The 12,857-nt window shown below is 41.9% G+C and overlaps 3 protein-coding genes across 6 annotated transcripts; 2 read left to right on the top strand and 1 right to left on the bottom strand.

Moving 5' to 3' along the window:
* Positions 1-514: 514 nt before the first annotated feature.
* napsa (napsin A aspartic peptidase) lies at positions 515-3,343 on the bottom strand. Its single transcript, XM_086132574.1, has 9 exons — positions 3,158-3,343; positions 2,804-2,957; positions 2,261-2,384; positions 1,985-2,103; positions 1,664-1,863; positions 1,467-1,589; positions 1,220-1,364; positions 1,042-1,140; positions 515-972 (listed from the first exon to the last, which is right to left on the bottom strand). Exons 1-9 carry the CDS (start codon positions 3,223-3,225, stop codon positions 811-813), a joined length of 1,194 nt encoding a protein of 397 aa, XP_085988700.1. The 5' UTR covers positions 3,226-3,343; the 3' UTR covers positions 515-810.
* A 38-nt stretch (positions 3,344-3,381) lies between these two features.
* On the top strand, positions 3,382-9,062 carry LOC147192550 (uncharacterized). 2 transcript variants are annotated; one of them, XM_086132569.1, is made up of 9 exons: positions 3,382-3,991; positions 4,989-5,083; positions 5,384-5,527; positions 5,598-5,726; positions 6,167-6,256; positions 6,329-6,424; positions 6,789-6,828; positions 6,957-7,011; positions 7,847-9,062. In XM_086132569.1, the coding sequence occupies exons 2-9, from the start codon at positions 5,042-5,044 to the stop codon at positions 8,631-8,633; spliced, it is 1,383 nt and encodes a 460-aa protein (XP_085988695.1). In that variant the 5' UTR covers positions 3,382-3,991; positions 4,989-5,041; the 3' UTR covers positions 8,634-9,062. The 2 variants fall into 2 exon arrangements, with proteins under 2 accessions (XP_085988695.1, XP_085988696.1); XM_086132570.1 differs by lacking the exon at positions 7,847-9,062 and having other exon boundaries at positions 6,957-7,181.
* A 141-nt stretch (positions 9,063-9,203) lies between these two features.
* Positions 9,204-11,996, top strand: atf4b (activating transcription factor 4b). 3 transcript variants are annotated; one of them, XM_086132573.1, is made up of 4 exons: positions 9,204-9,365; positions 10,203-10,661; positions 10,737-10,937; positions 11,046-11,996. In XM_086132573.1, the coding sequence occupies exons 2-4, from the start codon at positions 10,307-10,309 to the stop codon at positions 11,684-11,686; spliced, it is 1,197 nt and encodes a 398-aa protein (XP_085988699.1). In that variant the 5' UTR covers positions 9,204-9,365; positions 10,203-10,306; the 3' UTR covers positions 11,687-11,996. The 3 variants fall into 3 exon arrangements, with proteins under 3 accessions (XP_085988699.1, XP_085988698.1, XP_085988697.1); XM_086132572.1 differs by having other exon boundaries at positions 10,740-11,996; XM_086132571.1 differs by having other exon boundaries at positions 10,737-11,996.
* The last annotated feature ends 861 nt before the right edge of the window (positions 11,997-12,857 follow it).

The following is a 12,857-nucleotide window of genomic DNA, read 5'->3' as shown; positions in this document are numbered from 1 at the left end:
CCAAAACTTGTCCCAATTGCATGACGCTGATCTTTGCTGTCACATGTCGCCTTAGGCAGGACCGATGACGTGTAGAGCACTTTTTATGGAGGCATTCAATTGCACTATATTCGGTTGAAAATGTATTAAATGATGGAGAAGTAGATACATATTTTTGTATTGTGCATTCGTAACCAAAAGAATTATTGGCAATGACTCAAGTACTCGTGTCATTAAGTGCTTTGTGTTGGAGTTACTGACAATCTTCATAGGGTCTTTCTGTGCATGTTAAGTCTTCCTTTGTAAACCGAGTCTATTCTGAAGAAAAAAAAATGTCAGGGTGAGTCACTGTGCCATGTCATGTTCATTGAAATCAAAACCCAAAGTAGGTTTCTACCTCTTCCTTCCGGGGTTCGACCTCTAGCCATGTGCTGCATCTTGCATGCTGTGCTTTATCCCCAGCTTTATTTTATTTTTAGTACAGCACTGTGTCTGAGCCGTGCATTACTTCGGACATAGAAATAAATACGACAAATGGATTTGTAATGTTTTATTAGTTGTCTTACGGTCTTTCTTTGAAGGAAATGCAGAGGCAGTTTGAACTGATACAAAAATCACTGAGGCAACTTACTTCTCCGTTAACCATATCAACTTAATTTTGCAACTCTAAGCGCCTGTGCTTTGATAAAATCGAAGATTTACATTCATTGATTTGAGTGTGCAATAGACGGCCACAAATCTGAACAGCTGCAACAGGAACAAAACATTGTGAACTATGAAAGTCAAGTGCAATCAATAGCAGGAAAATAGGTGAAAAATTCTTGAGCGGGACTATTTGGCTGGTGCAAAGCCCACGCGATCGGCACTCCTGTCAAACACGGTATAGTACTTCCTGATGAAAACATCTCCCAGGATCCAAAGTGGCCCAGCAGGGGGCGGAATGTCCATGGCCATGAAGCCCGAGAGGCAAATGGAAGTCCCCATCTGCGACTCCTGTGTCAGATAACAGTGTTGGAAGGGTCACAGAACAAAAATCAAGCAGTATCTGGAACCAAATCATACCTTCATGACATAATCTTCTCCAGTCAGGTTAAACATCTTCCCACCAATGCTGAAGGAGATGAGCGGGAGGGTGTCGATCTTCTTACAGTCAATTAAGTACTAAGGAAGAAGAAAGAACGGGACATTCTGTGTCAGAAGAATAAAATTGACGATGAAATGCGACTCCGAAGAATTGCACCTCTCCCATCAGCAGGGGCAGCGCTCCGATGGCTTTCTGCAGCGCTCGGATTTCCTCCACGGGACCAACCATCAGGGAGGTCCCCGTGTCAACAATAGCCTGGCAGCCTGTTTTGCAAAGAGTCAGCTGGGTGCCCACATCAACTCTGAGGCAAACAGACAAAAGGCAAAACACAAAGTGGCATGCTTTGGAGACCAATACAAAACGGTCCCGTGTAATAATGAAGCCACAGGAGGTTTGTTCTCACCCATTCATCTTAATCTGCCAGTAGGCCTTGCGTGTGACGTTGACATAGTGCAAGTCCCCAGTGTAGTACTGTGGATCGGACCCGCCCAGCATCAGCTCTCCTCCCAGTGCCGCTGCAGGGTCTCTGAGACGCAAACACCGGCGTTATGCCCCCATAACTCGACAAGTGTCATTTATCTTGATCGGAGCCGCTTCTACCTGCTTATGTAAAAAGAGAAGACGTTTTGTGGCAGCAGCTTGGCCGCGATGGCGGAATCAAACACCGGGGTAACGTTGGCAACTGAAATGGAGGGATAGGCCATCCCCAGGACCCCATCAAAGCGGGCCACGGCAAATGTGATGCCAGGCTGCTTCACCGCTTCACCAAACTGCTGTCCGGGCACTGACAGACCTGCTATCTGTACAGCAGCGGGGAACACGGAAAGAGAAGACCTTTGTCTGACGTAATGGAAATAGCGTGACCAATACAACTGCGGAATGTAGTCAAACAACTGAGTTTCATGAGGGTTTAGAACTCACAGTGACTGTGTCTCCACTGATAAACCCGGACAAGCTGCCTCGGCCATATCTGATGGAAAAGGCAGTACCGTTCTGAACGTATGTACTTGACTTCTTTGAGTTGTAGCGATGATGAAGCCCTGGTGAGAGGCAGTGGGTCAAAGTGTTAGTAGTTTCAGTGAATGTAAACCGTGATACGATGGTTATGGAAAGACACATCTGATCGACGGCATAAAATCGAAATTGGGTGCTTGGGCCGGCAGTGTAAAGCCAGCCTAAGTGGATCAGGGCACTCACAGCAGGCGACATCAAAGAATGAGCAGTGAATGGAGGGCACCCAGAGGTTGGAGGATCCGGTGTCGAACAACACAGTGAAGTCCTGAGGTGGGGAGCCGATACTGATCACCCCAAAGTATTGGGCCTCAAGAAACAACGTGACAACAGAACAATGTTAATCTTGAGTACATTCAACTTTCAGAACAGATGTTTGAAATGTTGGCACGTGTGACAGTGATGCAATGAAGGTCCTTGTAATGAATTTTTAAATTTTCTACTTCATTCTCCTCCCCATCTAGCCAACATTTTTTCACATTTGTTTTGAACATTAATCAAGTGGTACCGTCCTCACATTCTCCCAATAGTTAAATTATATAATGTAGTTTTTGGGACGTTTTGTTTCTAGATACAAAGAGGGTGGGGCAGTATCACACTATACCATCTGGCTGCCAGGCTTCAAGTGAAGCAGGTGTGGCAACATTTTCCACTCGCAAATTTGCAAGTTGTTGAAAACCCACGTTGTACGTGACAGAATATTTTGTGGAGGAGGCAAGTGGCACTCACATCCATGAAGTTAGTCAGCTTCTCCACGGGTACATCAGGCGGGGGAACGCTATCCGGAGATCCGCTCGACTTGGCCAAAGCCCGAATTTGATCCACGGACATCCCATTATCGTTAATGATGCGGCGAAGGCTTCTGGTCTTATGAAGGGGTACCCTGAAAACAACAATTGTATAATTCCTTTTTGTCTTCCGGGTTCATTTGGTGAAACGTAACGAGAAGATCAGTAAATCCCTTTCATTTGAAATGCATGATGGTGACGAATACAGAAACCTTAACTCTCTAATTGTTAAAGTGCATTAAATAACAACATCCGCAGTGCAAAACGCCTTCTAAATTCAATTGTATTCAAATACCTTATAATTGCGATGCTCTGTGTCACAAGCAACGCCCCGACTAAGTAGAAAATCCCCAGGCTTGTCATTTTTATCCAGGTAGAAAAACGTGTATTTTTCGTGTTTTGCGGAAACTAGTTGTCGTTTCTTCCTTTTTTTAAATTACCCAACTGACGCTTGTGTTTAAAGCCTCTCGGCATTGTCCGCATTCACTCGGTTATCTTCGACACGAGGCACGCATTGGAGGAAACGAATTATGATCCTCGTTTCTATTGGTCGACGTAGATGTCAATCATTCTGTATTAAAAACTACGCCGACTGGTCACGAGATTTCAGAGTGATAAAGCACGCATGAAACTGCTTTCGGTAAACACAGCCGACGCCACGATGTTTAACATCTTGGAGACATACAGTACAAAAATATGGTATGTGTTCATGGGCCTAGGATGCCGTTTGCTTTGTTGTTTGTGCAATCAAGACTGGACTTAATCCTAAAAATACGACACTGCCCATGATACACATTAACGGTATTCACGGCACTTGTTCGTACCTAGACGCACTTGTTGAGGCAGAAGTGTCAATAAGGGAGCACATGTCACACCACCAAACAAAAATGTCACAATAAATAGGCACGGGTCAGTCGTAGATGTATACATTGTGTGCGTGTGTGTGTGTGAGTAAAAGACAATTTTGGCTTGTCTCCACCCACCTGTGACGCTGAGATACCAATTATGCAGACTTCATGACTTCAGTCAGTGTTGGAAAGGCAAACACAGAGATAAATTCGATTGCCACTGATACTGAATCCTTAAACAAGGACACCATGTGACAGCATCATGGACTAAAGAAGTGGCGGTAAGCATAAACTTGCAATTTTAGAGCATAGCAAAATGCATGATTTAGGGGACATAGATTAATTAAGAATCCATCTATTTAAAATGTAATGTCTTTTTTGTGAATGAAAGCCTGATTACACCTAAACAGAAATAAAGAAAAAATGCTGGGGGGGGGGGGGGACTAATTATTGTACAAGAACGCTTTAGAAAAGCACAATCTCAGATGTCAACCGTATTTAATATGTATACACTCAACTCAACTTTATTTATACAGCAATTTCAGAACACGTGTACATATGTATTACCTTAAATCGGCAAAATGACAAGATCCTCAAAAATACAATCAAGTGTTAGTTTTACACAAATTCCAAAAGTTGGTCAGAAGGAACAAACCTGTACCCCTTTAGAATTCTTTGCTGTGTATAAATATCAACTAAATGAAAAAAAAGATGTGTGATAGCAGTGACAAAAGGAGAAGTACAGCACGTGGGTGTGACATTTGAAGACTACATATCTGTAGCGCTGCAAAAATGAAATTCCTTGTTGCGGAATGCTGTTGACCTCCCATCAAAATGCTTCCGTCATGCAACAGTTGGTGACAAATGAGAATGTTCTTACGACCTACATACAAATGTGCTTGGAAAATAAGATCTTAGATTGTATAACATGCCACTTTACAGTGTAGTGCAGTTGTTCTGCCTTTGCCCATCCCCGCCCGCTGCGTCTAGACAGACAACTCCTTCAATGATGACACCTGTCGATGGTTCTTGCAATTTATTCACAGGAGAGGAAAGTTAAGAAAGTGTAAAACTCTAACAAACACATTAATACACTTTCATACTGTTGCAAAATAAAACACAACAAATCAATGTGTCCCACTTGTCTGCCACATGACAAATAAAATCAAATAAAAATGAGCTGAAATGGTAATAGTGACACATATAAATGGATAGCAATGGAAAGTAACAATGATTATTCCGCTTTAATGTTGTTTTGTCATTTGCTAACCTTTGCAGCCCAAGATAGAGACTGCATGCTGTAACACGCCCCGTTCAAGCTCTCACCAAGAATGATGAGGTCCTCCATCATTCCACATGCTGCAGTATCAGTGGTAATGAACTTATACTATACATAAAATAAAATAAATACAATAATCTACAGTAGTGGTGCTGGATGCTTTTATGAAAGTATTCGTTGATTTGTGAGTAGCTTCAGTTAATTCAAAGAATGGGTCGCTTTGTAGCCAGGATGTCCTGTCTGAGTTGAAATTGTGGCCTGTGCCTTCTCCCAGAACCAGCACTGAATAAAAAGAAAAATTAATTTTTAAGCTCTTGATGTTATTGTGCAATATGTATTATTGTCTACTTCCTTTTGTTTTGTTTGTTTTTCCTTTTGTTTGTTTTACCCAAAGAACAACTACGCTGACTGTAGGAGGTTTCGTCCTGTTCGTCCTCCACTTCCAGAGCCACCAATGGGCATTTATGTGGATGCCATTCATCCCAAAATGGTAGTCAATGAATGTAACCGAGCTTCAATTACCGAGGCACCTACAAAGGTATAGAATACATTTTTGCCGTAATTTTTCATCAACACATGAACTTAAAAAGCTTTGCTATTTCTTCTAGCTTGCAGCCGTGTATGAAAGAGAAGCGCCTCGTCCTCCTCCACCTCGACCGCCTCTACCCAACAACAGGCAAATTTCGGTTCAGGAGAAATCTGAGCGCCGCCAAGCCTCCCTACCCAGACTAGATAATGTGAGTGAAAACCGTCTCCCACCTGCGTCACAACTATTGTTCAGTTTACACCTCCAGATATGCTCTTTAGTCAGAAATCTGTATTGTTGAATTTCAGCGAGCTGAAACCGCTCAACAGGTTTCTACATTCAGGACAGATAATGAGTTGTTTCTTATAGTTATGCAGGATGGGTCTAATGTGATCCTCTCATCCTCAGAAGACGAGACTTGAAATTCCCTGTCAAAGTAAAAAAAATTTTTTTAAAAAAGACGAACAATTATATATTGCATATTATTTTGTGGACTCCCAAGGTATTGCTATGTACTTTAAATACAAATTATTCCACTAAATTACCTCTTTAACCATTAGTATAATTTAAAACATGATTGTTAGTAGTATAATAATAATTGTAAGACATGATTGTGATATAGTACACATCATTTTCTTTGGTCTTCAACAGATCATATCCCTCCCATGTGCAGATGAGCCGCTGTATATGGAAATAGAGGAGGCTCAATATCTGGAAATTCTACCAGGAAATGATGTCACAGTAAGAAAGACAGTGCGGGACCACACACACACACACAAATATTTACCTCTGATTCTATGATCTATGAAACAGTTTCAGGCACAAGAGACATCAAGACCTCAAATTGGAATGCATAGCCAAAGAGACTTCAAGTCCAATTCTTCTCGATATTCCAATGCACAAAAACAGGTACGTTTCCATCAAAAGTCACCTCTCAATGGCCCTACGGTGATATAACAACATACGCTTGCTATTTAACGTCAACTTTAAAATCCATATTCTTGGATGTGTAAACACAGCAAATGTGATGTCAAGCTATCTAAGATAGCGAAGAGTATCTGTTGAATTTACGTTAGTGCTCCTGTCACTACACACACAAAAATTCTGTCACCTATTTTGATAAGGCATGAATAACGGTGATAATTTGTTTTCTTTGTAGATGAGTTGGCGACCAATTCTTTTAAAATAAGAAAACTGTGAAATCATCTACAGTCAATGACACACTCTAAAAACATCAGATGTACATTTCTGTCTGTGCTTTTATCTTTCACAGGATATCCAGGAGCTGGTTGAATGGATGCGAACAGTTTCAAGTATGTCTATTTACTCTAATTCCTATACTGTAGATACATAGAGTAAAGCCCAAACTTCCTTGTGACATTTGAGCTAAAACATATCCGCACACTAGATTTAATCTCAGAATGTGCTATATTTTTGACAGAAACGTCGCACATGACTCCATCGTTGCATGAACTCAGTGAAGAGGAGGAAATAAGGTAACCACGGGAATTTACCTGATCAGCCCACGAAAACAATACTTACTTCACAGCGGTGAAAAAACCTTTGTGCTGCAACGCCACATTTGATTTTCAAAACAGATCGTTGTGGTCATTTTTAGATGAGGTAATATGAAGAATATTTTTTAAATTAAAAAAGATGAAATAATTATTCAGTCTTATTATCTTCGTATGATAACAATTATATGCATAAAAGGAAGTACTGTAGTTTACTTTTACCAATAGCTTAAGTATACCCAAAGATGAATAAAACATAAATACATTTCTATTTCACTCAGTTTTGTAATAAATACATAAATATTAGAAGACTCTTAAAAACGTAAATGCTCACTGGGCTGGATTAAAGAACGGAGTGGGCCAAATGTGGTCCACGGGTTAGGGTTAGGTTAGGTTAGTCGGAGCTATCGGCTGGCCAGCAGGCTAGCTTGCTTGTTGGCTTGCGGACTGCTAGCAGTCCAGTTTGCTTCGTGTCCCTCGTATGGGTCCGCACAACAGAGACATTTTTAGGAAAATTGCTTGTTCATTACTCTATCTTGTGGCTAGATTGCGGGCTAACAAGATGTCTGGATGCCGTAGACTGATGACTTGGGCATCCAAAACGTCAGCACTTTAGTTGCTGTTGAGTCGATATGTGGGTCCGCATAACAAAGATGTCAGGGAAAGTCAAATATTTTTTAAACAAAGCAGCATACATTATTAAAATTGTGGCAGACTACAGACTTAACTATATGTGACGTCAGATGTTTGAGCACATCTGTGAGACCGTATTATGTGAGAGGACATGTTTCCAGCCTATTTTTTCCCCACTTTACAGGGTCTTCAATCAAAGAGCTTTGAATACAAAGCAGGCTCTTTGTCTTTTCCACATTCTCATGACACAGCGTAGTCAACATCTGCAAGGCTATATTTTAGACTTTAATTCTATCTCTGAGCTTCTGGACAAAGAGACCAAGACGGCCAAAAGTATGGGCATTGCTGGAGGCACCACTGGTGCAGTGGGAGGAGTGGCCGCAATGGTTGGTATAGCCTTGGCACCCGCAACCATGGGTGCATCGCTGGTTGTTACTGCTGTCGGTGTTGGTATGGTGGGAGTCGCAGGAGGAATGGGTGTTCATGCTTCTAAGCCCAACAAGAAGATTGGAGACGGGAGCATGATGAAGAAACTTGTCTATGATTACATGTTCAATGTTGCTGATATAGAACAGTGTCTGGATTTTGTCCTCTGTGAGCTAACGGAGGTTCAAAGGCACGATCTTGTGAGGTTACAGCAGGCTGGGGCTCCACCTGACGCTTTGACAATTGCTGATAAAATGCAGTCTTTACTAAATAACATCAAGAATGATAGAAATGCTTTGTACACACGTGGAATGTCTTCTGACAGGCTGCTCCATGCCTTTGCTCCAGAAGTGGATCAGTATTTTAAGGAAAAGCATGGTCAGAAAAGGCTAAAGAAGTCCACTAAGAGCAGACTCTCGGGAAGAATTCAACTGCTAGCTCGAAATCTTCAGAAGGAGCTTGACTATCTGAATTTTGTGTGGAAATTGATGAGGCATATGAACAACAACCAAACAAATACACTACGATCATGTTTTGAATGCTGACCTTTGTAGAATTTCCCTCGTTTGATTTTATTTTTTTGTGTGTGTGCTCGTAAACTGTGGAAATGTTTCATCCGTTCTAGATTGTTGTCAATTGAAATTATTTCAATATTATAGACCAAATTAATCCAATTATATTTAAAACACCCACACCCACACACACTATATTAATATTAAAATCCGTATTTGTCTTTTACTTCATACAACAAGACGTATGTAGAAATAGTGGTTACGATAGCATGACTGTCCATATCTTATGTGTTCAATTATCTTGTTATTTTATGTTAACTGTTCTGTAAAGCGCTTTGTTACAGCTGTAGTTGTTGTGAAATACAGATGTACTGTATTTTTAACTGCAATGGCTATTGCATGTTGAGGTATTCCTTTATCGCTCATCAATAAGTTTTGAATAAATATTCATGAGAGAAAAAAGTGGTGGTTATCTTTTTATTTACATTACGTTAGTAACCGGAAAAACCGAAATATAGTTTTTGGCGGAGTGATCGCTAACACGCATAATGCGGAAGGATACTGAAAGGCGGAAAAGTGCTTAAGATTGCAGCTGTGCCCTCTCCGCCATTTTGCTTACCACTCACCACCCAGAAACAGCATTCGCGGACATCGGTCAATTTTTGCCGAAATGGCAGCGTAAAAGTGTGCAGCGACACAGCAGCAGCCAACAAACCAGTGCATCCAACCAGTGCACTGAATTACTTCTAATTCAGCGAAAATGTCGTAAGTATTCATTTAAAAGCCGGTACTTCCTCGTAAACGTGTGTCGGGCCTAGCGTTGGCGCCGTGATCGCCAGCGTCGTGGTAGAACATATTCTAGTCCATTTCAAGTACACCTCCTTTTGAAATGTTATTACTCGCATTCTAAACAAACGTTATAACGAAAGATTAATCATGGCTGATGTAACTCCAGACATTGAGACGCAATGTTTTTTATTATTTTTAACTTCAACACAACCTAAATTCTCTCTGGTCATCATCTCAAGTTATTTTGGACTTTATTGTTGTGTTTTGTGTTTTTACTACTTTGATGTTCCAACGTGGCTGTCGAACAAGATCATTACCTCGTGTTAAAATGGCGGCTTTGTGTGGCTGGGGGAGGGTAACTCGGTGACCATTTTAGGGATGCATGACGTCACAGTCACCGGAATGAAAACACGTGACTTGCAGCTTTTTCCATGCCGTGATGGGGGCGGTGTTGTCATAACAAATGATAACCGAGAAGCACAAACTGCAAATCTTTTTTTAAATTCTATGAAATCAGTTTTATCTCTGTGTCTATGTGTGTGTATATATATATATATATATATATATACTTGTATATATATAAAATGTTGTAATAATAAAGCACACGTTTGTCAGTCACCCCCCCCCCCCCCCCCCAACACACACACACACTTTACTCACTTAAGCAGGGTCCCGTATCTTTTCACGGACTACTGCAAAAATCACCTTGGCACTCATGGCTGGGATTATGGCTTTGACATGCACATCTTGTGACAAAAACATGTCTGTAAAGGTAACAGTAATTGTAACCAAATGTAATCCTCTGTGTTCCAGGTCCCACGTGGAAACCCTCAGCACTGCTGCACACGACAGCAACAAAGAGTTTGGCACCCTCAGATTGTTGTCACGTACTCCTTTTGTGACCAACAACAGCCACTATGACCATGATGATGACAAGCTCACTGTTTGGCCTGGAAGACATGGAGGCCCATCTGTGGGGGCCTTCCTCTCCCATGGCTGACGCCATGGGCTCAGCTGCATTTCACCCTGACCAAGAGGACCATCGCAAAGGAGGACAAACCTCAATGGATGGAGTCACATCACCAGTGTCACCATTCAGCTCCTCATTTCTGTCTTCTTCCTCTCCCCATCCCTTCTATACACCCCCTCGTTCACCGCCAGCTGTCCTCCAAGGGAAAACTGAAAAATCATCCGATCCGGTTCCATTCCCCTGGTTGGCCCATTCTGGGCAGTTGGGAGATACTGAGGTGGTGGTCTCAGCTGACAGCAAAGGTAAGAACATTTTTGTTGATTCTTAATTTAACTGACAGTAAATAATATTTTTAATGGTGCCCATTTTACCCGCAGAAGATGTGTTTGGTGACCTGGATTGGATGGCCGAAAGGGTGGATCTGAGTGACTTCGACCTGGACTCTCTGATAGGCACATCCAGTCCTAATGAAGAGTCTCCCAGTGATCCAGACGACCTCCTGGCATCCCTTGATTGCCCCATTGAGCTTGACTCATTCCCAATCCCCATTCTGTCAAGTCTTGCTCCTCCTTCACCAGGTATTTCTCACTCGCCCTCTGTTGGTTCTGATCCAGTTATCTCCTCAGCGGAAACAGCATCCCACGTTGATGCATGCGATGTTCCCTCCCCTGACTCATCCACCCCAGAACCCCAAGAGGAGTTAGAAATCAAATCGGAATCAACATCTGCTGACTCCCCAAGTCCCCCCTCCCCGTATGATGACTCTTCCTCCTCCCCTGCATACACCCTGGACCTAGGTAGTGAGGTCGATGTTCCCATGGATGAGGTGGTAGCCGCTTTGATACCCCCGGTCCAAAGGGTTGTGCTCTCCCTTTCACCAACTCGAATTGTCCTTGTGCTGGCGCCTAAAAATGACGTGAGTGCGCACTCCACTGGTTCCACGCGGTCCAACGTGAATCATTCCTCTCCCCCGGCCTCACCCCAAACAAGGTCCTCCAGAACCCGACCATACCCAGACCCTAAACAAAAATATAAGCCCCACTTGCCCACAGTTAAAGTTAAGCCATTCCCAGGTTCAGATGAAAGAGAAACTTTGAAGGCACCCAAGAACAAGAAATTAAAGAAGATGGAGCAGAATAAGACAGCGGCCACTCGCTACCGGCAGAAAAAGAGGGTAGAGCAGGATCTTCTGTTGACCGAGCACTCACTGCTAGAGAGGAAGAACGTAGAGCTGAAAGAGAAGGCGGAATCTATGGCGAGAGAGATCGAGTACCTCAAAGAGCTAATGGAGGAAGTCCGTCTGGCAAGGTTGAAAAGTGGACATTGAGCACTGATGGGATGTGGAAGCGCGTGTTTGAGCATACATGCTCACTGTTTTTGTCTGTTGCAGAACTAACCTCGACTGTATGATATGCAAACACACATTATATATTGGATTCAGAGTATTGCTTATGCTGAGTATCACCTCTCTAATATAAGTCAAGTAGCCTCCGGTACAGTTTGAAACAACATGTTTCATGTCTTGCATGTTTCTCATCTCTGGGCTGATGTATTGCCATAGTTTGGCCTTTTAAGATGTTTTAAATATGTATTACTAAAACCATCTGTATTATGATTAAAATAAAGATGTGCATTTATTACTTTGTGATTTCTTTTGGGGGCGAGTGTCACGTCATTGGCAAGGGTACAATATCAGAAAAAAATTGTATATAAATGTATAGTAAGGCGTTTTTAGCCGAAAAAAACGACCATGTACAGTAAGGATTTTTTTAGCCGAAAAAAACCACCATGTATAGTAAGGCATTTTTTGCCGAAAAAAACCACCATGTATAGTAAGGGTTTTTTAGCCGGAAAAAAGACCATGTATAGTAAGGTGTTTTTAGCCGAAAAAAATGACCATGTATACTAAGGCGTTTTTTTAGCCGAAAAAAACGACCATGTATAGCAAGGCGTTTTTTCCGAAAAAGACCATGTATAGTAAGGCGTTTTTAGCCGAAAAAAAACACAATGTATAGTAAGGCGTTTTTAGCCCCCAAAAAACGACCATGTATAGTAAGGCGTTTTTAGCCGAAAAAAACGACCATGTATAGCAAGGCGTTTTTAGCCGAAAAAAACGACCAGGTATAGTAAGGCTTTTTTAGCCGAAAAAAACGACCATGTATAGTAAGGCGTTTTTAGCCGAAAAAAACGACCATGTATAGTAAGGCGTTTTTTGCCGAAAAAAAACGACCATGAATAGTAAGGCGTTTTTTGCCGAAAAAACGACCATGTATAGTAAGGCGTTTTTAGCCGATAAAAACGACCATGTATAGTAAGGCGTTTTTTGCCGAAAAAAACCCGACCATGTAGAGTAAGGCATTTTTTAGCCGAAAAAAACGACCATGTGTAGGAAGGCGTTTTTTGCCAAAAAAACGACCATGTATAGTAAGGCGTTTTTAGCCGAAAAAAACGACCATGTATAGTAAGGCGTTTTTAGCCGAAAAAAAACGACCATGTAT

The sequence above is a fragment of the Hippocampus guttulatus genome, chromosome 16, assembly GCF_054856545.1.
Source record: "Hippocampus guttulatus isolate MCC_2025c chromosome 16, RoL_Hgut_1.0, whole genome shotgun sequence".
Classification (NCBI taxonomy): Eukaryota; Metazoa; Chordata; class Actinopteri; order Syngnathiformes; family Syngnathidae; genus Hippocampus; species Hippocampus guttulatus.
Note: the sequence above shows the minus strand (reverse complement) of the source record. Positions and strands in the feature narration are given on the sequence as shown.